This window comes from Leucopleurus acutus (genome assembly GCF_964270905.1).
Source record: "Leucopleurus acutus genome assembly, chromosome: 9".
Lineage (NCBI taxonomy): Eukaryota > Metazoa > Chordata > Mammalia > Artiodactyla > Delphinidae > Leucopleurus > Leucopleurus acutus.
The window spans coordinates 70754596-70782262 of record NC_139144.1 but is presented as its reverse complement, the minus strand read 5'-3'; the positions used below and the strand labels follow the sequence as shown (position 1 = coordinate 70782262).

General features: G+C 36.5%; 1 protein-coding gene across 1 annotated transcript in view; it reads left to right on the top strand.

Moving 5' to 3' along the window:
* IMMP2L (inner mitochondrial membrane peptidase subunit 2) overlaps window positions 1-27667 on the top strand; it is a 912540-nt gene that overhangs the window by 690994 nt on the left and 193879 nt on the right. Inside the window, exon 6 of the mRNA XM_082846685.1 lies at window positions 23070-23172. Coding sequence (XP_082702811.1) covers window positions 23070-23172 — 103 coding nt within the window. The remainder of the gene's footprint in view (window positions 1-23069; window positions 23173-27667) is intronic.

The following is a 27667-nucleotide window of genomic DNA, read 5'->3' as shown; positions in this document are numbered from 1 at the left end:
CATGTTGGCAGTTCTTTAAGGTTAGGGTATGTTTCTCCCTCTGTGTGGCTTTTAGAAAACTTAATTACACTTTAAGGATAAATATTTGCCTAATTCTAGGGATGATTGTACACCGAAAAATCTGAAACATCCTCAAAAGCTTTCACATTTCCATAGAGGGAGCATAATGATTTTACTACTTGACTTTGTTGTACAGAGTTTTCTCAGAATGAACACTAAATCAGTTATCCAGCAAGTTCATATTAAAAGAAAGATGTTCAAAGAATTGTTCCACAAGACTTCTCATGTCTGGATCTTCAGACTACCTGCATGGTTTAGTGATACTAAAGTATAAATAATTTTGAAGGGGAGAGAGAAGTTTGATGGCTTAATAAGAAAGGGGTCAGTTAATTCTGGTCACTGAGGTTGCTGGATGCAGAGAGACTGTTGATAAAGATAAGGCTTTTGCTCCTTTTGTAGCTGATTTTGTGCATTTCTTAGAAATACCTGCTTTGACTTTCTTACTACTTTCCTGAGTTTACCCATAAACCAAAAGAGATGTAGTATTTGAGTGCAGCTGCATGGAAAAAAGCATCTGTGATAAATGTCTTCGGTTCCTCCCTCTCGCTCCTAAGCTGCCTCCAGTCAGGCAGCCAGCACTCCCAGTTCTGTCACATGAGTAAGTCCTGACCTCTACTTGTCCTCTTACCTGTCCGCCCTGGGAGTATCTTAGCTCAGCACCTATCACCTACCAAGCATTCTCTCCTGATTTGACCTCCACCTCACTCCCCAATCTCTCCCACTCACTGTTGGCATTGTTCCTTCTAAAGTGCGAACCTGATCACTCTTTCATTTAAAACTTATAAATGGCTCATAACAACAAATTAATACAAAAATGTTATTACATGCCAGGCCCTATTCAAAGTACTTTGCACATATTAAGTCATGATTATGCCCTGGGACGGTATATCTAGAAACTTATTGTTCTACACTTTGGCATAATAATAAAGTTGATGAGGGCTTCCCTGGTGGCGCAGTGGTTGAGAGTCCACCTGCCGATGCAGGGGACACGGGTTTGTTCCCCGGTCTGGGAAGATCCCACATGCCGCGGAGCGGCTGGGCCCATGAGCCATGACCGCTGAGCCTGCGCGTCCGGAGCCTGTGCTCCACAACGGGAGAGGCCACAACAGTGAGAGGCCCGCGTACCGCAAAAAAAAAAAATAATAATAATAATAAAGTTGATGTTAATTGAGTGCCTCTTTTAAGCACATAATTACAATATTAGCTCTTCTAATCCTAACAACATCTCAGGAATAAGGACTTTTTTTTAAGTTGTGGGGAGTGATTGACTATTAAGAGTTGTATAGTATAAGGAACTTGCCCAAAGTCACATGACTAATGAATAGAGAGATAGCATTCACACTCAGGCAGACTAGCTCCTGAGTCCATGTTCTGAAGCACTGCTCCTACTGCCTTTCCTAATAAGCTCCCTAGTTCTAGAGGCTTGCTCACAAGCACTGTGAGCGAGGCTCAACTGGTTCTTCTCTCCAGCCTTCATTTTCCTTGGCGTTGCATCCTCCTGTCTGGCTGATCTGCCGCACTGAACTAAACAGATGCTCTCTTAAATGAAGCCTTCAGCTGGACAAGCTTGATTCACTCAAGCTCTCTATTCCTTCTGTAAAACATTTGTCTGAGCCCTGTAACCCAGAATATTCACAGCTAAAAGGTTATACTCTAGGGGCTTCCCTGGTGGCGCAGTGGTTGAGAGTCCGCCTGCCGATGCAGGGGACATGGGTTCATGCCCCGGTCCGGGAAGATCCCACATGCCGCGGAGCGGCTGGGCCCGTGAGCCATGGCCGCTGAGCCTGCGTGTCCGGAGCCTGTGCTCCGCAACGGGAGAGGCCACAACAGTGAGAGGCCCGCGTACCGCAAAAGAAAAACAAAAAAAAAGGTTATACTCTATAATACTATGTACTTTCATTCCCACCAGCTAAAATGTATGCCTAAAAGAAATCAGTTGTGTTTATTCCCATGCATGTTTATGCTAGTTATACCTGTTATCATACACATCTAATTTAATTAAATGTTATACAAATTGATGAAACGTGGAAAAGAAAAAAAAACTGTCAGATGTTTTGAAAGACTAACTTGTAATGAGTTTTCTTTTCTAAATGGCTGTCAAATGTGGTGAGACAACTGTGAAAGCCTGCGGAGAATTTGTAAAAGTCTAGAAGGATTCTGTATTCAGATTTTGTCACAAATATCTTTAAGTTTTCACTCCAATGTAAAGAAACTAAAACTGGGAATTATAAACAGTGTAGTATGAGTATGGTTTATAAAAGACTTCTCAGAATTTCAACTTGTGCACTTATACCCAAAGAGAATGACTTCTTATCTCAAATGACTGGTGAATTAATTGGGCATTGTATGTTTTATAATACAATGATATGATTAAGAAATGAATGTATGAGATTTTGGTATAATTCCTTGCCTTGCCAACTTAAAAAACATTACCTGACACTTATCAATCTGGAATGTGTTGGATGAGAGGATTTCTAATCTCTTTGAAATATGGTACCATATGTACCATCATACCCATGCTCCAGACAAACTACAGAACTCAAGAGTTCTTCTCATATTAACCTATGAGGCACTTTCTGCTCTCTCATTTCCTGCCTTTGAACATGCTTTCCTTTTGCCTGAAATGCCTTTTCCTAACATTCTTTTTGCTACCTTTGATTCGTCTCTTAGTGTTAGATATTACTTGCTCTGCAATACCTTTCCAGATCTCCCGAGACTAGCTGTGTGCTCCTCTAAATGTCTATTAGACACAACTACCCAGAAAAAATTTATTGTAATTGAAAATTTAGGGGAAATGATGAATGTATTCATCCTTTTTACTTTTGTTTCTTTTATGGGAAAGAAGTAATAGGATAGTTTTAAAAAATATAATTATAAGGATAAGTAATAAGTGAAACTTTTCTAATCCTAATATCCTATCCAAAATAAATCTACAGGGCAATCACAGACTTGACCATGACTTGAAGATTAATAATATTGTGCTAAGGATAGAATGCTTATGACAAGGGAATCATGCAGAATTTTGATTTGGGAATAATCAGCTCCAAAAACTTGTGTGTATTTTTGTTTTTTATTCATTTTTCTTAGGTATTATGGTTATAGGCTGATCATTTGTAGGAGGGAAAGCTGTTAGCAGTAGATATGCAATTATCATCATCTAATATCCCAGATCAGGATCAGCCTAGTCAGAATTAATCTTTTTGTTAAAGGAGTGCAGAGTAGTAGTTAAGTACACAGTTTTTTGTGTATCAGTGTTCAAATCCTTTACTATTTTCTTTGCTTGAGAAAGTCTAAATTACTATCATTTAGTCTACTACTTGGTCCATAATAAGGACTCAACAGATAGTAGTCAATTATCATCATTATTATGTCTCAAATCCAGCATTTATCAGATTCTGTTTGTGTTGTGATTTCCATGTACTTACTTCATCTCTTGTACTATATTATATTATAAGGTTTTTTAGGTCAGACGCTTTGCCATTCTTAGCTTTTTAATCTTCCTGAACCCTCCAAAATAGTGTACATTTTAGATGCTCATTTTAATAAATGTAAATTGAGTTGAATTGATAGGAATGAATCTCACTACTCATGTTAAAAATTATCATAAACTACAGTGTATGTTTGTTTCAGTAATGTTTATTTCCCATGTAGTCCTACAACTTTGATGCAAATCAGTCTATAAAGTCCATAAAATGAATTCATTCAAATAGTACTTATGCCAAGTATCTAATTCTATGCTTTACATATTCTGAATTATTTTAGTTTATAACCATAAATTAATGCAATTTCTATGAACTATAGGCCATTGATATTCTCTCATTGATTCCTTTTACAATCTGATATGTTACTGAGTGATTTTCCTATCTAAATATCTAAGACAAATCGTCTGTACTTAATAAGATGGCAACTAATAGCCTTCTTAAATAATGATCTTATACTCAATGCCTATATCCACATTCAGTTCATATTTTCTAAAAGTTTAGTTTGTAAGTGAAATGTCCATTAATGAGAGTAAAATACCCAAAAGGAAGATTATAAGAGAAGCCCTGAAAACTTTTGGTTTTCATCATTTTGATTTTTAAAGGTCAATTAAGATAAACTAAGTCTAATCATTGTTGACAAAGTAACCTCTCCAGGCCTCAAATTTCTTACTTGTAAAATGACTGTGTTACCTGAAGACTTCTAAAATCCTCTTCAATTTAGGATATTATATGAAGCTATTATCAAAATTAGAGAAACAGCAACCACAAATTGTTTACAGTATTCTAAAGAGGACTACTACCAGAATTCACACTTATTCACCCATTTAGTCAGTATATACTTGCTGAACACCTATGGAAAATATAGACAGGCGCTGTTTCAGAAATTAGGAAGACAGTGTTAAACAAAACAGTTCATGTCTCTGGCATTGTGGAATTTTGTCAAGTCAGGGAGATAGACAAAAATCACGTAAACAGTGAGATAGATTATTAAGCTAAGGAGCAGATAAGTGCTATGCAGAAAAGTATGCTGAGGGGTAGAGGGTGGCAGGCGGAGCTGTTTTAGGGAAAGAGAGAGAACATTTAAGCAGGGACATAGAACACGAAGAGCATTCCATGCAGAGAACAGGAAGTGCAGAAAAGGGCCGGAGTCAGGTGGGCTCTTGGTCTGTGGGAGGCACATGGAAGAGGCTGCTGTGACTGAAGTCGAGTGAGCCAGAGGAGATGCGGACAGAGGCATAGTGAGGGGCCACATCACGCAGAGCAGGGATTCCTGGAGGGGGAGACTTTGCCCCCAAGTTGGCAATGCCTGGTGGGGGCAATGCCTGGTGACATTTTTGGTTGTCACAGCTGTGAAAGGGACGCTACTGGCATCTAGTGGGTGGAAGCCAGGGGTACTACTAAGCATCCCAAATTGCACAGGACAGCTCCTCATGGCTAAGAAATATCTTGTTCAAAATATCTGTAGTTCCAAGGCCCAGAATCTTGGATGTAAGGGCTTGTAGGTTACAGTAGGAAATTTGGACTTTATTCTAAGTGTGAGGGGAAGCCCCTGGAAATTTTTCAGCACAGCAGAAATATGACATGATTAGACTTGTATGGAGAATGACTAAAGATAGAGGAGAGTAGATAGATGAAAACCAGTGAGGAGGTAACTGCAGGAGTCCAGGAAGGAGATGCTGGTGGTTTGGACCAGTGTGGGAGCTAAGGAGGACACAAGTAGTTGTTGGACCCCAGGTATAAATAAAAATGATTTTTTTTTCCTTTTAGCTGTGGCTTTTCCGTCTGGTTTCAAAGTTTCACAAGGTGATTTATATTATTTAAAAATTTACTTTATGAGGATAGCAATTGGCCTACATGGCAGAACATCAAGAGGATGTGTCTATGAAGGGAGGATTTACTTGTCAATTTATATCTTCACAACAAGATGAAAATAATTACATCTTTTTAAGATTTACTTTATCTACATGAATCCAGTTTCTTACAGGTCAGCCTTCACCATACGAACTCAGTGGATATAGAAGTCAATTTTATGCTGTTTAATATTATTCTGGGTTGCATTAGAAGTTTAATAAGACCTCATTAAAAGTGATTTCCTGTTCTTTCTATCTGAATTGAACATTCCCTGTATTTTCTCTTCCACAATGGAAGAGTCAGGCTTCTACTCCAGAGCACATTTCTTGGAAGCTGATAAAATTGCTGTCTACTTCCCTGAAACTTAGGTCATTGGTAGCAAATATTCAAAGGTAATTATGAAACAGAATATCCTAGGAAGCCTTAAGTAAACTTTATGTTTACAGAAAACCATTTGGCCTCCAGGTATTCGACCCATAACCTCGTTCATGCTTTGCAGCCCAGAGAATTGCTAGGTAAGGGCCCTGCCACCATGTGATAGTTCTATGACTAGGGAAGGAAAAACATCATCTTTTGTGACTTTCCAATGATTCACTCACCTATTTATATATGAATGCTGGCATTCTAAACATTATAATGTGGATTTATAATACAGGTTCTTGTAGGCTGAAGCAATTGGGACTTAAATTAGCAAGATTCCTTATTTGGTACTTCATAAAACCTGTTTTATTCATGTTTATATTTTATGAAGAATAGTCTATAGCTGTCGAATGTGTAATCTAGTATGGAAATTCTTTTAAGAAATCATTATATTCTCTCTCTGTAGTACTTTGAATGAAAGTGTTAAATAAAGACATATTAAGGAATATTTGGTTGGAAAATGACTGATGAGTAAACTAATCCCTGCTGACTTTGATTAGTTAGTTCTACTTTGCAATATTAGTTCTATTTTGCAATATTCATCATCTAAAAAGAAGGATCTCAATGTGAATTTAACCAAAATCCAATTGGTCCTTGTGATATAGTTGTGTACTGAAATGTTATTGGTAGGTAATTAACACTTAAAAAAAACAGTGATTAAAAAAAACTAAATGTAAAGTTACTTCAAAAGATACTGCATGAGGCTTCCCTGGTGGCGCGGTGGTTGAGAGTCCACCTGCCTATGCAGGGGACACAGGTTCGTGCCCCGGTCTGGGAAGATCCCACATGATGCAGAGCGGCTGGGCCTGTGAACCATGGCCGCTGAGCCTGCGCGTCCGGACTCCGCAATGGGAGAGGCCACAACGGTGAGAGGCCAGCGTACCGCAAAAACAAAAAAAAAGATACTGCATGACAACTAGGGCACCTACCAGGCACCGGTAGGGGACCACTGACACCTAAGGGGACAAGAGGAACCCCCAGCGACCGGGTAGGATGTGGGGCGTCTGGGGAATGAAGGGGGAGGAGAAGTGGAGGCGGGACAGGACTAGTGCCCCTCAGGGGCAGCTGGGAGAGGTGAAGGGATCCCATGCCCAAAGGGGGAAATTGGGGGTCCATTGGGAGGGCAGAGGATCAAAAGGGAGCATGGCCAGGTGTCCCCTGCCCACTTGGACTCCCAGGAACCTGTTGAGATCCCGGGCCTGATCCTCTGCCCACCTCGGCCCCCTCCAGCTGCGGGGGTCCTGAGGGAGTGGAACAGAGGGAAGGGGGAGCAAAAGTAAAGGCCAGCCCTCCGGACCAGGACCCCTGAGGGGTGGCTGGGGGAGGTAAGGGGTTCCTACACCCAGCGGGACCCACCCATGGTTAGGGATCCAATGGTGATGGGGAGACCCTGGGGGAGATAGGGGGAGGGGCGCAAAGGAACAGAAGGGAATGGGGCCAGTGCTTTCCCTGTCCACTTAGGCACCGGGAAGTCTGTTGGGCTCCTGGGCCTAATCCTCTGCCCTCGGAGGCTCCCTCCTGCCGCAGAGCCCAAGCCCCTCCCCTACATTCCTACCCAGGGCCCCACCTCTACACTGGGAGACCCCCTCCAATGCGCTGGGCCTAAACCCCACCCACACACCCTCACTCAGAGCCCTACCTCCACGTGCTGCCTCTCCCCTTCTGTGAGCAGGTCCTGAGCAGAGACCCCACCCCATGCTCAAACGTCACCCCCCCCACCCGCCTAAACTCCGCCCCACCCTAAACCCTATCCCTGCTTAAGTTACAACCCTTGCCTAAACTCTGCCCCCATAGCCAAGGCTTTTTTCTTTTCTTTTTTCCTCTTTTGGATTGGGGCTCTGTTTTACCTTGTTATTTCATTGTTGTTGATTCTTTTACATTTTTATTTTCCCTAATCTTTTATTTTTCTAATTTTATTTTATTCTTTATACTTTATCAATGATCTCTCTTTATGGCTTGTTCCCCTTCCCACTCCTTTTTTATTTTCTTTTTTCTGTTGTGGTTTTAATTTTCCTTGTTGCAGTTGTTTCAATTATAGTTTTATTTTTCCTAATATATTTTTTAATCTTTCCACTTTTATTTTATTTTTTGATATTTTACTGCTTCCCTTTTTCTTTCTTTCTTCCTTTTTTTATTTTTTTAACCACACCACGAAGCTTGTGGGATCTTGGTTCCCAGGCAGGGGGTTGGGCCCGAGCTCCTGTGGTGGGGGCTCCAAGTCCAAACCACTGGACTAACAGAGAAACTCAGACCGCAGGGAATATCAGTCAGAGTGAGACCTCCCAAAAGTCCTCGTCTCAGCACCAAGACCCAGCTCTATCCAACTGCCTGCAAACTCCGGTGCCAAACTCAGGCCAAACAACCAGTAAGACAGGAATACAACACCACCCATCAAAAAAAAAAAAAAAAAGGAAATGAAAAAAAAATACGTTACAGACGAAGGAACAAGGTAAAAACCTACAAGACCAAATAAATGAAGATGAAATAGGCAACCTACCTGAAAATGAATTCAGAGTAATGATAGTAAAGATGATCCAAAATCTCAGAAACAGAATGGAGAAAATACAAGAAATATTTAACGAGGATCTAGGAGAACTGAAGAGCAAACAAACAGTGATGAACAACACATTAAATAAAATTTAAAATTCTCTAGAAGGAAGCAATAAGAGAATCACTGAGGTAGAAGAACGGATAAGTGAGCTGGAAGATAAAATGGTGGAAATAACTGCCAGGGGGCAGAATAAAGAAAAAAGAATGAAAAGAATTGAGGACAGTCTCAGACACCACTGGGACAACACTAAACACACCGACATTCGAATTATACACGTCCCAGAAGAAGAGAAAAAGAAAGGGTCTGAGAAAATATTTGAAGAGATTATAGTTCAAAACTTCCCTAACATGGGAAAGGAAATAGGCAATCAGGCCCAGGAAGACCAGAGAGTACCATACAAGATAAACCCAAAGAGAAACACACTGAGACACATATTAATCAAACTATCAAAAATTAAATACAATGAAAAAATATTAAAAGCAGCAAGGGAAAAGCAACAAATAACATACAAGGGAATGCCCATAAGGTTAACAGCTGATCTTTCAGCAGGAGCTCTGCAAGCCAGAAGGGAGTGGTAAGACATGTTTAAAGTTATGAAAGGGAAAAAGCTGCAACTAAGATTACTCTACCCAGCAAGGATCTCATTCAGATTTGAAGGAGAAATTAAAACCTTTACGGACAAACAAAAGCTAAGAGAATTCAGCACCACCAAGCCAGCTTTACAACAAATGCTTAAGGAACTTCTCCAGGCAGGAAATGCAAGAGAAGGAAAAGACCTATAATAACAAACCCAAAAGAATTAAGAAAATGGAAATAGGAACACACATATTGATAATTACCTTAAATGTAAATGCATTGAATGTTCCAACCAAAAGAGATAGACTGGCTGAATGGATACAAAAACAAGACCCATACATATGCTGTCTACAATAGACCCACTTCAGACCTAGAGACACATACAGACTGAAAGTGAGGGGATGGAAAAAGATATTCCATGCAAATGGAAAGCAAAACAAAGCTGGAGTAGCAATTCTCATATCAGACAAAGTAGACTTTAAAATAAAGACCATTACAAGAGACAAAGAGAGACAACTTCATAATGATCAAGGGATCAATCCAAGAAGAAGATGTAACAATTGTAAATATTTATGCACCCAGCATAAGAACACCTCAACACATAAGGCAAATGTTAACAGCCCTGTTAACAGCCCAAATGTGCAATCCCTATCAAACTACCAATGGCATTTTTCACAGAATTAGAACAAAAAAGTGTACAATTTGTATGGAAACACAAAAGACCCCGAATAGCCAAAACAATCTTGAGAAGGAAACGGAGCTGGAACAATCAGGCTCCCTGACCTCATACTATTCTACAAAGCTACAGTAATCAAGACAATATGGTACTGGCACCAAAACAGAAATGTAGACCAATGGAATAGGATAGAAAGCCCAGAGATAAACCCACACACCAATGGTCACCTTATCTTTGATAAAGGAGGTAAGAATATAAAATGGAGAAAAGACATCCTCTTCAGTAAGTGGTGCTGGGAAAACTGGACAGCTACATGTAAAAGAATGAACTTAGAACACTCCCTAACACCATACACAAAAATAAACTCAAAATGGATTAAAGACCTAAATGTAAGACCAGACACTATAAAATCTTACAGGAAAACATAGGCAGAACGCCCTATGACATAAATCACAGCAAGATCCTTTTTGACCCACCTCCTAGAGAAATGAAAATAAAAACCAAAATAAACAAATGGGACCTAATGAAACTTCAGAGCTTTTGCACAGCAAAGGAAACCATAAACAAGATGAAAAGACAACCATCATGATGGGAGAAAATATTTGCAAACGAAGCAACTGACACAGATTAATCTCCAAACTTTACAAGCAGCTCAAGCAGCTCAATATCAAAACAAACAACCCAATCCATAAATGGGCAGAAGACCTAAATAGACATTTCTCCAAAAAGATATACAGAGTGCCAACAAACACATGAAAGAATGCTCAACTTCATTAATCATTATAGAAATGCAAATCAAAACTACAATGAGGTATCACCTCACACTGGTTAGAATGGGCATCATCAGAAAATCTACACACAACAAATGCTGGAGAGGGTGTGGAGAAAAGAGAACCCTCTTGCACTGTTGGTGGGAATGTAAATTGATACATCCACTATGGAGAACAGTATGGAGGTTCCTTAAAAAGCTAAAAATAGAACTAACATATGACCCAGCACTCCCACTACTGGGCATATACCCTGAGAAAACCATAATTCAAAAAAGTCATGTACCACAATGTTCATTGCAGCACTATTTCCTATAGCCAGGACATGGAAGCAACCTGAGTCCATTGACAAATGAATGGATAAAGAAGATGTGGCACACATATACAATGGAATATTACTCAGCCATAAAAAAAATGAAATTGAGTTATTTGTAGTGCAGTGGATGGACCTAGAGTCTGTCCAACAGTGAAGTAAGTCAGAAAGGAAAAACAAATAGCTAATACACATATATGGAATTCAAAAAAAAGGTTCTGATGAACCCAGGGGCCGGACAGGAATAAAGACGCAGACGTAGAGAATGCACTTGAGGACACAGGCGGTGGGGGAAGGGGAAGCTGGGACGAAGTGCAAGAGTAGTATATATATACTACCAAGTGTAAAATAGATAGCTAGTGGAAAGCAACTGCATTGCACAGAGAAATCATCTCAGTGCTTTGCTACCACCTAGCAGGGTGGGATAAGAAAGGTGGGAGGGAGATGCAAGAGGGGATATGGGGGTATACATTTGCATATAGCTGATTCACTTTGTTATACAGCAGAAACTAACACAACACTGTAATTATACTCCAATAAAGATGTTAAAAAATAAAGATACTGCATCTTGCTACACTTTGAAGATCAAATATTTTCATAACCATTGTAGGCAATAAATAATGAGTGGAGTTAACAGAGGAACAGATTCTTAAAAAATAAAATTGCAGGCCTCCACAAAGAAGAGAGGAAAAGAAAGCAAATTGGTCAGTTCATATGCCTTGATTAGACTGTTCTTTTTGTCCTAGAAGGCCTAAACAGTGGCTTAAAAACATTAAGTCATCAACTCTGAAACGGGAGTGCAGAGGCAGAAGGTTTCCGGAGCTTTCCACCCCACGGAGGATAATAAGTTTCATTCTAATGACTATGTTGAATGGTGGCTAAGTTTTTTCATTAAAGTGAACCCAGGAAAAACAACTGATTTTGCAGCTAGAGGCTCTCTTTTGATTCTTTATGAATTTTATGTCAGGGAGGAGCAGAGCAGCCTCAGCCCTTCGTTAGGTACCCCCCACTCTTATATCTTTCTCAATTAACTTTAATCACAGATGGGGAGCCATCTCTCAGGAAGTCGAGAACATGGTTTCTTTCATTGTTGTTCGTATTTGGTTTGACGGTTTTGTTGTGTTTTATATTTTTCGTTTGTTTTTGTGTTTTGCCTGTGAAGGGTGGCAGAATATGCCACTCCAAAATATGCCACCTTGGCATAAGGATTATTTTGATTTAAAAGGACTTGAAAAATAGCAAATCCTGTTCCCTTTTTTTTCTTAAAAGCAGGAGATGAAATTCTCATGTGAGTTATGTCCTCTGTAATAGAAGCAAAGTAACATTCTTATCATCAAGGACAAGAAGTTGAGACCCAGAGAATTCTACACAAATGGACCTTCTATAATAATTCTTATCTTCCTTTAGCCTCTGCACATAATTCATTTACTTCTCCATAATTATCTCTCTTTGTTCAGCCAACTATAAAAAATTATGTAGGTTCTGCCTTTCTTTGTGTCTTCATTCCTTATGAGGGCTCCTGTGTAACATAAAGTTTATATAAATTTGTGTATATTTATACAAGTATATTCCTCAGTAGCGGAGGGGAATTGGTTCCAGGACCCCCCTCAGATACCAATATCCAGGGATGCTCAAGTCCCTTATACACAATGGCGCAGTACAGTTGGCCCTCCACATCTGGGGCCAAATTTGCTTTTCTCCGGTTAATCAGTTTCTGTCAGTTTACTTCTCAGGCTCAGCTGAAAATTCTAAGAGGGCAGAGGTGAAAATTTGCCTGCCCTATACCTTCGGCATCTGTGGACTGAATCCAAATTTTTTGGACTTCTAAATATGAAGACATTTCATAATCATTACTTCAATAGAAATGATTTATGTTAATAGGCATCCTACTGGAACTAACATTTGACAGATCCTTTACTTAGTGCAGTGAGTGGCTAATTGAGGACCCTGAAGTATAACAAAATGAAGGATATTTCCATAAACTGGTATACCATTGTCCCTGCTCCCTTGCAACATTTATCTGCTGATGCATTCAGCCTAAGAGGAAAGACCCGAGATGGGAGGACCCCTGGAAATATTACACCCAATTAACACTTCTGGCTTTTATAAAGTAGTGTTTATTTTACTCTTTATTGTTATTTTTTGTCTAGTTTCTGCTAGAACTGCTATGAAGCCATGCTTTTTAGCTCTTCTCTAAATGTTTATTTTGTGCTTTGCATTTATATATGTACATATAAATATATTTGTATTTTGTCTATTGTAGTTAGCTTTGATATGAATCCACTTAAAATTTACATGAAGGCATGAATATGGTAATATCATAATGCGTTATTTAGAAATGCCTTTTTTTCTTTTTTTTTTTTTTTTTTTTTTTTGCTTTTTTGTCTTTGCTCTTCCTTCTTTCTCCTTTCTCTTGTGTTACTTTCCCCATCCCTCACTCAGGTCTATAGCCTCTTGTGTATCCCCAATATGATTTTCTTTATTCTGAAACAGTGCTTCCTATATTCACATTTATATATATACTGACTTTTTGTCAACATTTTTTTCACAAAAGTGGAAACATATCACATGTACTTTTCTACTTTTATCATTCAATAGTACTTTTTGAAAAATCTCTCAAGTCAGTTAATGGCTTTATTATTGTTCTCTTTATGGGTTGTACAGTATTCTATGGTATGGGCCCTGCATCATTTATTAAACCATTCCTCTGTTTTTAGTAATTTTCTTTGGTTCCAATTTTTTTTGCCATAATAAACAACGTTGTAATAAACATTGTTGTACCTGTGTCCTTATACAATTATTTTTATGGCATTGAATCCCAGGAGTGGAATTGCTAGGTCATAAGGCAAATGGATTTTTAAAATTTTATAGATGTTGCCAGATTGCTTTCCAAAAAGATTATAACTCTTCATATTTCTACCAGTAATGTGAAAGAGTATACTTTTCCTATACTTCTACCAGCAGTAGGTATTGAAGCTCTTTTTAACTTTTCAGCTGTTGGTTATAAAGTAGTATCTTGTGTTTAATTTGTATTTTCCTGAATGCTAGCAAATTTGAGTGGTTTTTCATATGTCTCATCTGTAACTTGCCTATTTATATCTTTTACCCATTTTCTGTTGGATTGTTTGTCTTTTTTTTTTTAATGTGAGTGACTGTGAGGATATTTTTATGGTGTAGAATTTTCCCTTTGTATGGCATTTGGGCAATTTTTTTTTTCCAAATCTAGTGTTAATCTTTTGATTTTGTATGGTACAAAAGAGTTTTTAATTCTTAAATATTCAGATATTTGTATATTTTATAACTTTTGGTTTTTAGTCTTGCTTAAAAAGGCTTTCCTCAATCCTAGCTTGTACATGAAGCTTTCAGATTCTTTATTTTATTTTTTAAAATACTGATTTTTTTAATTGGTTGTGTCAGTTGAAAAAAATGCACAGCCTAAAATTTGAGAGTTATGTTTTCTTTGGTCGACTTTCTGAGGACTCAAACATGGAGGCAGCCTCTCAGATAGAGCTGGGGGACGGCTCCCAAGAGGTAAGGGAGGAGCCCGGATATATAGGAGTTTTTGCAACAAAAGCCAGGCAGTCAGAACATCAAGAGATTACTGTTAATTAAAGAAAGCCAGACATCTCAGGTTAATGAATTTAGCGCTTTTCTATGTATGGGAAGATACCAGAGTCTGTCTGGGCTCATTGAAATCATTCCTTTGACATGTACCTTATCTGTCTAGGGCCAGTATCCTGCTTTCCCATCCTGAGTCCTCTCAGGGTGCACAGTCTGGGAGCGGCTATAGTGGCTGATGGCTTGATGGCCGCAAAATCCTTTGTTTACTGATATGGCAGGTGACATTCTTCATCCACAACTGCAATATTATGTACCTTTTCCTTGGCTTAAATTTGGTGGTTTAGGGATGCTGATAATTTATACCCATCATGTTGGATACCCATCATGGATGTTGATAATTTCAGAAATATGGGTATAATATATGAAAGGTATTACCTTTTCCTGAAGACTACCCTGTAACCCTAGCTGAGTTGGATATCTCTTGCCCACCTCCTTATTTTGCCCTCTTTGCACCTGTAACATTGACTTACCACTTTGAGTTGAAATTGTATGCTTAAAAAATAGTCTATTTACTTAGCTAAGCTAAGAATTCTTCCAGGGCAGGTCTGTGTCATATTTATGTTTACATTTCTAGTGCCTAACAGTTCTTGATACCACTGGGTAATAAATATTTGTGGAATTAATTTGAATTAGAGAAGTGTTTTTTTTTCTAGCTGCCTTAATTATTGTATCATAAGAATAGCTAAGCTTATTCCCTAATTCTGATAATGAAGTTTACCATTTATTAGGGTCTATTCTGCCAGACACTATTCTAAAAATGTTACATGCCTTATCTCATATGTCATCACACCTCTATGAAGCAGATAGTGTTATCCTCTATTACAACTGATGAGCTCAAGGCCATGCAAGTAGGAAGTGGCAGAACTGGAATTCAACCAGAGTCTGGCTAGTTTGAAAACCTATATTAATTTTGCCTCTACCACACTGCTTTCCAGCTTCAAAATTGTCTATTATTCCTATTCTAAAGAAATATTTTTAAAGAAGAGCCATTGTTTGGTGATCTCTTTAGCTCTGAGGCATTTATTTTTTGTTTTACTAGTAATTAATCCAAGGCTCATTAATTTTGTTTGTAGGAAATAAAGAGAATAGTAACCATTCCTTTTAATACTAAAAAGTTAAAGTTATAAGACTGGGATCAGAGCAAACAGATGGAAAATTGTTCATAGTTCCTCTAATATCTAAGTATTATTGGACCTTACGTTAAGAAAGCACTGAAATATGTTTACCCCGCCCCCTTCTGTAACTAGCATGTGGGAAAAACCTGTGGAACTAAACGATGAATGATGTGGACACGCAGGAAATCATTTTGAAAGAAAACTTTGTAAACAAGCACAACAATACCATTTATAATACATATTGATTTTTTTTGAAAAATAAAATTATGCATTACAAGTTCATTGTTCTATTTAAATTTGTTTGCTAGGAAGCCATGCATGGAATGAATCACTATATATATTACATGATAAGATCCAGTTAACAGTAGGTAAACTGATTATGGTATTTACACCTTTGACATGTCATGTAATTGGTGATCATTTTAGCAAAAACTAATTTTAAATATATGTAAGTTAGATACATTATTTACTTTGTGGAGTTATCTTTTATATATTCAGATAGCTTACATAATGTTTATAATTATGCTATATATAATTCAATAATATATTTACCTTAAACTTTTTTTTTTTTTTTTTTTTGTGGTACGCAGGCCTCTCACTGTTGTGGCCTCTCCCGTTGCGGAGCACAGGCTCCGGACGCGCAGGCTCAGTGGCCATGGCTCACGGGCCCAGCTGCTCCGCGGCATGTGGGATCTTCCCAGACCGGGGCACGAACCCATGTCCCCTGCATCGGCAGGCGGACTCTCAACCACTGCACCATCAGGGAAGCCCTACCTTAAACTTTTTGACTCAATATGATCTAGGTTAATATTAGGTGTATTGTAGTAACAAATAGAATATATGAGAAAAATCAATAATACATTTTTAGAATAAAATAATTTAAATATATTTAATTTTTCTATACAATTATAATCATTGAATGTCCTCATTAGAAAGTGAGTTATGAAATATCTCCCTTAATTTATAGTGGTATATCTCCAGAAAATAATGTACTAAGGAAAAAGAAATCTTTTTCTTCTATAAGCGAATGGGATTTGAAACCCACACTATCTTCCTTACCTTTTAGGTTTTATCTGTTCTTCATATCTGGATTCAAATACACATAGTGCCTTTTCTGACTATTCCAGCCTAAAACAATATCATCCTTTGAACACCTCTGCAGTTAGCAACATTTGACATTCGTTCATTTATTTATTCCTCCATTCACCAATTATTTTCTTGCAGATGTTTCCAGCTTGTGAAATTTTGTCTATGGTAGTTTAGACTGTTATCTGCTATATATATATAATAGACTGCTTTGTGGCTTATGTTTTGAATCATGGTATAAGTTATAATCTTGGTAGGCCCCTAAAATGGCTAAAATTTAAAAGAATGGTGATTATCAAGTGTTAGTGGTGTATGGAACAACTGGAACCCACACATTGTTGGTACAGCTGCACCGGAAGCCAGTCTGACATGTTGCAAGGCTAAACATTCGGTTACTATAGGACTCAGCCATTTCATTTGTAGATATTTACCCAGGAGAAATGAAAACATGTATCCACATAAATACCTATAGGTTCATGGTGGCTTTATTGATAATAACCAAAAACTGGAAAGAACCCAAGTGTCCTTGAACTATTGATTGATAAACTAATTGTGGTGTATCTCTATAGCAGTATACTATTAAGAAAAATGTAACAAATGACTAACATGTGCAACAACACAGATTAATCTCAAAAGCAAATAGACTACATTAAAGAAAGAAAACCAGAAATCAAAGAATGCATATAGAATGATCCCATTTATGTGAAATTCTAGAAGAGGCACAACTATGGTGACAAAAAGCTCAGCTGTGGTTGCTGGGAGATGAGGATGGAGGGAGGCAGGTCTGCCTGCAGAAGGGCATGAGGGGCCTTTTCTGGGTGATCAGATGTTTCATATCTTGATCTAGTGATTATGGGCTTGGGTAGATTTTTAAAACTCATTGGACTGTACACTTAAAATTGCTGGATTATATTTATCTCCTAACAAGGGAACTCTGCTGTCAGTTTGCTATTCCTTTGAAGATAATCTCTTTTTTCTCCGGCAGCTTTTCAAAAATTTTTTAGGGAAGAAGGGTTCCTTAGTGTTCTGCAGTTTCATTACAATGTATCATGGTGTGATTTCTTTCCATTTATTTATCTTACTTGTGATTCACTTTGATTACTGAAGCTGTAATTCATGCTTTCATCAGTTCTGGAAAATGCTCCATCACTATCTCTCAAATATTATCTCTTCCTTGTTCCTTTTTATTCTCTTCCTTTGGGACTCTCATTACACTTATATTACATTTTCTAATAATATTCTCCATCTCTCCTACTTTTCATTTCCTTACCTCTCTGTGCTAAAGTCTAAGTAATCTTTTAGATATATATTCCAGTTCTTCTTTCTTTCATTTATATTCATCTGCTTTTTAATTCACCTATTTAATAGTATATTTTAATTTTTAGAAGCTGTTTGATTTTTTCTCAAATATCTGTCTTTTAAAAATGTATATTGTTCCTTGTTCATGTTTTTAATTCCCTTTTTTAATTTTAAAAAATATTTGAATTTGTATAAATTATATTCTATGTTTGAGAAATCCAGCAGTTTAAGTCCTTGGGGGTCAAATTCTTCTGTTTGTTAATGAGTTCTGACTCATTAATGCTGGTTATTTCCTTGTGAGTTCTGTTTTTTGGATTGTGAGTGCCTATTGACTGGGACTTATCTGTAGAAACCTTGAAAACTCTGAATTGAGAGATTATCCCTGAAGAGATTTATAGTTCCTTCTGCCAGATTGAAAACATGTATCCACATAAATACCTATAGGTTCATGGTGGCTTTATTGATAATAGCCAAAAACTGGAAAGAACCCAAGTGTCCTTGAACTATTGATTGATAAACTAATTGTTTAAACTAACTTGTCCCAGATTCCTGGAGCCAATTAAACTTAATTCTTGACTATCCCAGACCACATAAGCAGTGTGAATTTGAATCCATCTCACCTTGAGAGCAGGATGTGGACTCTCAAGAGAGAATTTTTCCCTTCCAGAGGTCACCCTAGATAGGCAAATGGCCTTTTCATTTTCCTTTCCTGATGGTAGATTACTTTTTTCTAGTCAGTCTATTAATGATGATAAAAGAGATCTAGTTCCAACTCTTGATCTTACTGAATCCTGAGCTCTATACTCCTGATCCCTTCTGGACAGTGAAAACCCAGGGGGTCTAGGATCCAGGGAGTGTCCAGTAAATACCTTCAGGCAGCCACTACTTTGGACAATGAAAAAAATTCAATAGAATGGTTTGAAAAATAAATAAATAAAAACACCTTAATCAATTATGAATTATTAATACTAATTACCTACATTAAGAACGTGTGTGTGTGTATTTGGGAAATACTTTAAATATGAATTTGTTTCCTTCTTGTGACATCAAGGATTACATAGACAATTTTTGTATTCAACTGATGACACTCAGAACACTGAGACCTAAAAAAGAAAAAATAAACCATTGTTTTCAAGGTCAAATCAAATTGGAAAAAATCATTCTTCATTCCATTTATAAGACCTAGGTAACTTGGTAAAGCTAGTACTAAAAATGCCTTTTTGTAGACAGGTAGTTAGAATACCATACAGAACTCATTTTTGACAGTCAAAACCAAAATTATTTGCAAGCCATAGATACATACAACCTTGTAGGCTGACACCTCACTTAACTGTTAAATCGCCTAAAAGATTACCTTGTCTTTCTTTTATGTGAATTCAGGAGCACAAAGCTATTTAAAATTCCTTCTCTAGAGAGATTCTATTAGAAGTATTATATTTCTTTGGCAGTCCTAAAAGGAACCATCTCAATATTTTAACGTCATATTTTTTAAAGTACTTTGGGTTATTTTTTTTAAAGTTAGATTGAAGCCCGAGAAATTAAATATGTGTATATGGCATGAATTTTAGCAGGGTTCTACAGCTCAAAGAGTTATTTCACACCCTGTCTAGTGTCTAGGTGAACCATTCTCTATTAGCATAGCAACATTCAAATATGTAAGTGATTAGTAAATGAAAACAAATAGATTGTGCTTTCACCTGCTACTCTCTGCATGCTTGCATATGTACAAACAGGTAGATTGTGTTTTCACATGTAAGTTTTAGAATATCCCAGAAGGGCATAAGAATGAAAGAAAAATAAGATTCACTGTACCATTAAAGATAATCTATAGCCCCAGTGCAAATGTGAGGGAAAGAAATTATTGAAGCATAACTCAGGTAATTTTAAAAGACTGATGCTAATAGACAGTAGAGGCTGAACACATTCTGAATTATAAAATGAAAGAAAACAGTGGACAAAGGAAGATAATAGCAATAATAACTATGGCTTACTGAGTTCTTACTGTACATAAGAACTAGATTGAGTGCTTTACTTAAAAAGTCTCAACTGTAAGAGAATCCATTTATCAAGTGTTTAATACATGCCACTTTTATCCATAGAACCACTTTTTGACTTAGGTACTATTATTTGCCCCATTCTGCAAATGAGGAAACCGACGCTTGAGTTTTATCAACTTGTCCAAGATTACATAAACTTGGAAGTGTTAAGTCAGACATCAAAGCCAAGATAGGCTGATTGCAGAGACCATGCTCTGTAACAACCTCTCCATTATATTCTCATCTAACTACTAACCTGCATCTCAATCCAGTTAGGGCATGTCTAATCCATCCCATTTCAAAGGTAGACAAATGGAGATAGAAACTAAGTAATTTGCACAAGATTACTTGTAACTGCATAAAGATTAAAACTGGTTTAGTCTGTTTCCAGAATCTATGCACTTTCTTCTGTATTATTCAACCTTTGTGAAAGTGTTTTTCATTCTTCAGTTATACATTCATTTGGTCATTCATTTAACAAATGTTTATTGAGCACTTTGTATGGTGCATTCTTTTGCGCTCTGGGAATACTCTCGTGAATATGAAACACAAAATTCCAAAATTTATGTTCTAGTGGGCGAAAGATAGGCAATAAACCAATAAACTAGGAAGTAGATATCGTGTTAGTGGGTGCAATGAAGAAAAATAAAGCATTGCAAGGGGCTAGAAAATGTTGGGAAGTTGGATGTATTTAAAAATTTTAAATAAGATAGTCAATGCAAGAAAATGTGCAATTGTCACTGGTAATTTTATGATACTGTTATTTTTTATCACAAGTATCTTGACTCCTTGGTTTATATGACATTGAAACTGAATCTGAGTTTTATATCAGATTCATTTTCCAGAAGAATATGCTTGACTTAGAACCTACCATTTAATTGCAGAAATGATCGGTTTTATTTCATATTTCTGCTTGAATGGTTATTTGAGGAGACAAAATAGGTAATTGTTTCCTTTCTAAGTACTTAGCCAAACTAGCCAGCTTAATAAAGTAAACAAATATTTGGACTTCTTAGGAGAATGTGCCTTGCCAACAATTAAGTAAAAGGGTCTTCTCCCCATCATTAATACTTGATGTGGGATATTAGTTCTTAGAAGGAATCTCATGATAAAATAACTAGTGATGTCAACAACTAATTGACTGATTTTAATTGAGGAACATTTATATGACAGTATGATGTATTCAACTTGTTTCTGCATTTCTTTTTTCTTTTTTTTCTTTTTGCGGTACGCGGGCCTCTCACCGTTGTGGCCTCTCCCGTTGCGGAGCACAGGCTCCAGACGTGCAGGCTCAGTGGCCATGGCTCATGGGCCCAGCCGGGGCATGTGGGATCTTCCCGGACTGGGGCACAAACCCGTGTCCCCTGCATCGGCAGGTGCACTCTCAACCACTGCGCCACCAGGGAAGCCCTCTGCTTTTCTTTAAAAAGCTGCAACTCTTCTTCCCAGTAGTAATTAAAAATAAACAGCAGTCATTTACTTACTGTGGGCTTCTAATGGTCACAACACCTTGCATGAATGATTTAGTGATCTAAAGCAAAGCAATTCAACACTGAAATTATCTTGAAAATTAAAAACCATTCTAGACAGTGAATAGTTTCAGTTTCTATAGCACCAACTTATGTACAGTTTTCCTTTTTTATGTATTCTTCTGCATATATACAACTTACTAACAGAAATGGTCTGATTGGGACTCCACCTCAAAGAACAGTGTATAAAGCTCAGTCTCTGGGGTTAAGTCTATAGACTTGGGGGTGACATTTATTCATTCAAATATTATTTATTGAGAAGCTTCTTTAAGCTAGACATTGTCTGGAATTCTTTGGGGAATGAAAGAAGAAAAAAATAGTCTCTTCCCTGAAAAGAATTTATTATTATAGACTTGGGATATTATTTAATCTAATTCCATCCCATTTATTTAATTAGTTATATTATAATTTATGTAACCAATCTCTTGTTGATTATTTAGAAAGATTTTCGTTGTTGTTGTTGTTACAAAAGGCCTGTGTTGAACATCTCTGGTAATAAATATTTGTCCATATTTCTGATTATTTCTTTGGAATGGATTTCTATCAGTAAAATAACTAGGTCAAAAGGCACATACATTTTAGTCTATTAATAAATTTGACAAAAATGGGCCCCCAGTGGCAAAATAGGAAAAAAGTTGTATCGTTTTACATTGCCACCAACACAGTATGAGAGAGCCTTTCCTTACTTGGTTTCCTTGTCAGTCTTAAGAAGACAGAACGTTCCACTAAATGTATATCGTCGATCATTGCTCTCTAAATATTGTCTTCAAAATTGTTGAAAAGTTTCTCATTTTCAAGAATGACTTACGGGATTTCCCTGGTGGCTCAGTGGTTAAGAATATGCCTGCCAATGCAGGGATATGGGTTCGATCCCTGGTCCAGGAAGATCCCACATGCCATGGAACCACTAAACCTGTGCACCACAACTACTGAGCCTGCGCTCTAGAGCCCACGAGCCACGACTACTGAGCCCTGCGCACCTAGAGCCCATGTTCTGCAACAAGAGAAGCCACCACAATGAGAAGCCGACGTAGCACAACAAAGAGTAGCCCCCGCTCACTGCAGCTAGAGAACGCCCTCACACAGCAACGAAGACCCAACGCAGCCAAAAATTTAAAAAAAAAGAATTATTTATGAAATTGAATGGTGCTAACCAAAAATTTTCAGTTGACTTTGATAGCTTATATTTGACAAGAGATCATCTAGGGGGTTTTTTTCTTATATATTCTGAATTTTAAAGTATTAAGAGGTTATGAAAATTCTCTCAGTTGGTTTGAGAAGTTTATTTGACTAAAAAAATGAAGATTGCAGCTGGCCAAGTTGACCATTGAGGTAAAAGCAGATGTCAGAAATAAAATAGATCTGCATTTTGTTGGGGCTTATTGAGTTTTATAAAAACATAGGATATTATGAATTAAGTAGCAAACCATTATCTGGTACTAGTGCATCTTGTTTAAGCACAAAATTCCTACCTACAGAAACATGAAAAAAAATACTGTGGATAGGTTTACAGGGTCTTAACCACATCTTATTTAAAAAGAAAATTCAAGAGTAGCCTTACATGTAACCTATAATAATCCATTGCATCTTTACAGTAGTATTTTTACCTTTCCTCAATTTGTATGCTTAACTGTTTGATCTCTGTCTTTTCTGATCTTTTCTCAATGGTTATGCTGTTTATTTCTAGAACTATGGGACACAAAAACCGCTATGTCAAAGTCCCCCGTGGTCACATCTGGGTTGAAGGTGATCATCATGGACACAGTTTTGACAGTAATTCGTTTGGGCCGGTAAGTCTTCTTATTACTGCTATGATTGGATTTCAAATGTAGGAACAAAAGTATGTCACACAGGTTGCTCAGGTAGCCCAGCCAAGAGTAGTCGTGAATTTTATAGTGGAACAGTTTATATTTGAAAATTTCCTTTTAAATATCATATAGATAATGTAAGCTGTCAATGTGTGTGTGTGTGTGTGTGTGTGTGTGTGTGTGTGTGTGTGTGTATCTAGAAAAGAACTTTGACAACTCAATAAAGTGCCAAAAGATGCTTTCAGCTGACTACCTGATCCCAGTGGCAACGGTTGTTTTTTCCTCACATAAATGCTTTGTACTTTATGTTTTTAGTTAGTGTTTAACAGAAATAATGTGTAAAAGACCTATAGACATCAATTTTCTAAGTAATTAGTTAAAAACTCATGTATACTAGAAATCATATTGGTAACTAACATTTTTCAGCTTTTAATTTATAACAGAAATGCCCACATTCCTTATACCATGTTTACATTCCATAAAATATGTGACTAAATTCATATATTATAATTTTTTTCATTTTTGAATACGTACAGAAATTCTCTATTATGAACCCCTGCAACAAATCATTATATAAAGTGAAGAATATTTTAGTTAATGGAAACTGCACCTGATTTCTGGTCACCTATGTCTCTTTAAAAACTTGGATCTTCAACCCATTAGATTTTCCTACATCTAGATGTAGCCATATTTGTATGTATGTAGAAGTTAACATTGAGCACCTTTAGATAGGTTTGCAAAAAAAGTTATCCACATCCTTTTGTCTAAAACTAAATGTTGGTGGTCTCTATAAAACAATTTCCTTCACCTATCATGAGGGACCACTATTATTGTCACAGGAGAAGCAGTCACTTGACTCACTTTTGGCTAAAAGTATAGCAAGAGACTTGAGGTTGGATAAGTGTTGTGCGTAAGTGGAAGGGAACTTTAGGTGATGACCCCTACTTCTTTTTTCTAGCTGCAGTGATGATAAGAAAAACACCTAAGGTCTTTCTTGCTTTTGAGTAGTACTTATTATAAAAATACAATTTAATCGTTGTAGGGTATATCAAAGATGGAATGAACAGATTGGAAATGTTGTAGATCACTTAGAGAGTATAGTAGAAGTGACTGTCATGAAGAAGCTTAGTAGCAACTTGAAAGTGAAAATAAATCACCTAAAAGCAGTTTTATTTCTCTCTAATCAATAAGATTAAATCTATTAAATGTAGCATATTGTCCAAGTCCACATTAAAATGTTAACTTTAGTTTGGGTTTTAATTGGTAGGGTAGTGACTCTGAAATGAAGTGTTAAAAATGTTGTTGTTTTGTTATTAGTTGTGGGGTGTGGGGTAAATAATTACTAATAATAAAGTACTAAAGTTTGAGATTGGTTTGCTTTTTCTTTATTAGTAAATAAAGCTAGTGCAATCTTATCTATATAATTGTATAATTGTCAGTCACTTGTATTCCAGATGCTTTCTTATTTGGGAGAGAAAAATGATAAGGTTGATAGCCAGAATATTGGGAATTGCACACAACCTTCAGTATCATATCTATTGTGTAGTTCTTTCTGGGCTGTCTTTCCTGCTGTGTACTTAATAATAGTATTATGAACCACTGAAGTGTAAGTAGACACATGAAAGTTGAAAATATATCACGTATGGAAATATCCTCTGTCACTTATATCTTAAAAAAATAAAAATAAAAAGTGAGAACCATGTGGGAAGGCCAATTTCATTGTGTTTATTACAGTAAGAAACTATGATATGCAAAACACTGACAAATACATTCTGTGCAGGACTTTAATGCCATTGGTTTACATCAAGTTTTTAAAAGAAATCTACTCATTAATTTTAACTTGAACCAGTAATATGAGTCAGAGACACAAAACCATTTTGAAATTTAGTGGTTGTTTTCTTTTTTTTTAAAATGGATATAAATATATAGATGCAGAATGGCTTTTGGTTCATAAGTTGGACTAAATATAAATTTCCATTCACTTAATTCATATTGTTTTTACTTGTCAAAATTAGATGAAGAACCTGTACTAGGATGAAGGAAAACATTTGTCACATCATATACTAACCTACTGTATTTGATGAGTTTTAGTACATATATTTTTACCCTTACAGTGAGCTCTCATGTTTTATGTTCCAATAACATTTATGACTAGGAAAAATTAATAATGACGCTCCCAAATAAGTTTTAAAAGGACAGAGGGGAAAAAATTGAATTAAAGACCTACAATTTTTATTTAAAGCTAAGTTGTGATCTTTGAGTATAGAGATTTCTTATTTTTATTAATTAATGGTTATCTGAATAATTAAATTATTTTAATATTTTTATAATTCCCAGAAATAAAAACTCAAGTTTTACAATTCTAAAAAAACCAGAATAATCTTGAATCTTACACTGCATATACACTTGAAAGTTGTTACATTTTTCCAATAATTCTCAGTTGGATTCTTTGGCTTATCCATCAATATATTTGGAGATTGTCTGTGGAAGGTCAGTTCAGTTTCAGGCTTTCTGGATTGTTGATTCACTTCTCCCCTTGGAAGCAGGGAATGCACTTTTCCAGAAAGTAAACATCCTATCTAAAAATCAGCCCTTCATATCTCTCCCAAATAACTTCAGAATTGTATCCAAATCTGTTTAATATGCTTTAACTCTTTGAATTATAATTATACTGTATCATAGCATCTCCTCAGTTTATTTTAAATTGTTGCCTATGGGTAATCACAATGGAGCTTTTTCCATATTTGAATAGATTTTTACTTGTAATCTAGTGAAAAATAAGAAAAGAATGTCTTACTTTTTTTTCCTAGTTTGTTTTAATATTTCCTATGTATTTCTTAATATTTGAATTTGCTTTTCTGATTTGGTTTATTGCCACTATATGTAGGCTGGAGAGGGAATTAAATAGTTTTATGAGTGAAAGATGAATAATGGATTATGAATTTAAAGATACCAATGTTAAGTTATAGTAATAGAATGCATCACAACAGAATGAGATCCAACATCTGTGCTTTTAACTTGTAGAGGATGACATTATGGAAATAAACTAGTAGACTCCTTTATGAACACGGATAGAGTAAAACAGGAAATTAGATAACCTTAGTTTTGGACCTCATCAGTCACATAACCGTATGGGTCTACATTTCCTCATGTATAAAAGGATGAATTTCCTCTCCTCTGAATTCATCTTAAATGATTATTTAGTAAAATGAGCATATATTATATATATATATATACACACACACACATATATAAATATATAATTTATTTAAGGTACTCCTATTTTACATTGCTGAGGATGTTTACTAAAAATGTAATAATATATTTAAATATATATATATATATATAAAATCTTTTGATTACGTATATAGAAAAGTTTGGTTTTTTTTGTGGTACGCGGGCCTCTCACTGTTGTGGCCTCTCCCCTTGCGGAGCACAGGCTCCGGACACGCAGGCCCATCAGCCATGGCTCATGGGCCTAGCCACTCCGCGGCATGCGGGATCTTCCCTGACCGGGCCACGAACCCGTGTCCCCTGCATTGACAGGCAGACTCTCACCGCTGCGCCACCAAGGAAGCACTAGAAAAGTTTTAATGAACATCCTCAGCAACCTAAAATAGGACTACAATTAAAGTATGTTTCCTCCAGAGGATGAACTATTATGCAGTTGTTAAAAATCTATATTTGTGAAGAATTTTAATAACATCATGTTCATGATATTGTTTTAGGTGAATACATGAAAATAAAGAAGAGAATACACAGTATTATGTTAATTGTGCCAGTTGTTATGATTATGGTCAATTCTTTTTTATACCTTTGTACTTCGCTATATTCTTAAAGGTCTGCAACAAATTTTTATTACCTTATAATCAGAAGAAAACAAATTGGTCAAAAAAATAAGATTAAAGGTGAGTAAAGTAAATGACTTCTAAGTTTATGAATTTGTCTCCATGGAAGATCTCTGTGCCAAACCTTGAATATATCATCATTGCACAATGATAGAAAATGTCCTATCGCATCATAATATGGATTCACTAACGTATGACTTTAGCTCAGATTTCTAGTTTGAGAAATATATTTTGTTAGTATCCTTTAAGATTGTTGTCTAGAAGTGTTTTTCAGTGCATATTACTACTTGATGTCACTGGATTGTGTATTAAAGATATCTGATGATCGCTTAGAAAATTCAGAAGGAACTTCTGTTAGTAATTCCTTTGCTCTATGAAAGACATTAGCCTTTCCCTTTACCATCCCTACTTCCACGTAGATGACATTAATACATTTCTATTGTGGCCATGTTCTTTGCCAGCACCCAAAAGTAACTGATTACAATGAATATTGATGAATTTTCTGCTTGCTATAAAAGGAAATCACATAAAAGTCAAATTTTATATTTCTATATATGTGAACATAGCAGTGAATTTTCTTTCTTTTTTTAATGAATTTTATTTTTTTATACAGCAGGTTCTTATTAGTT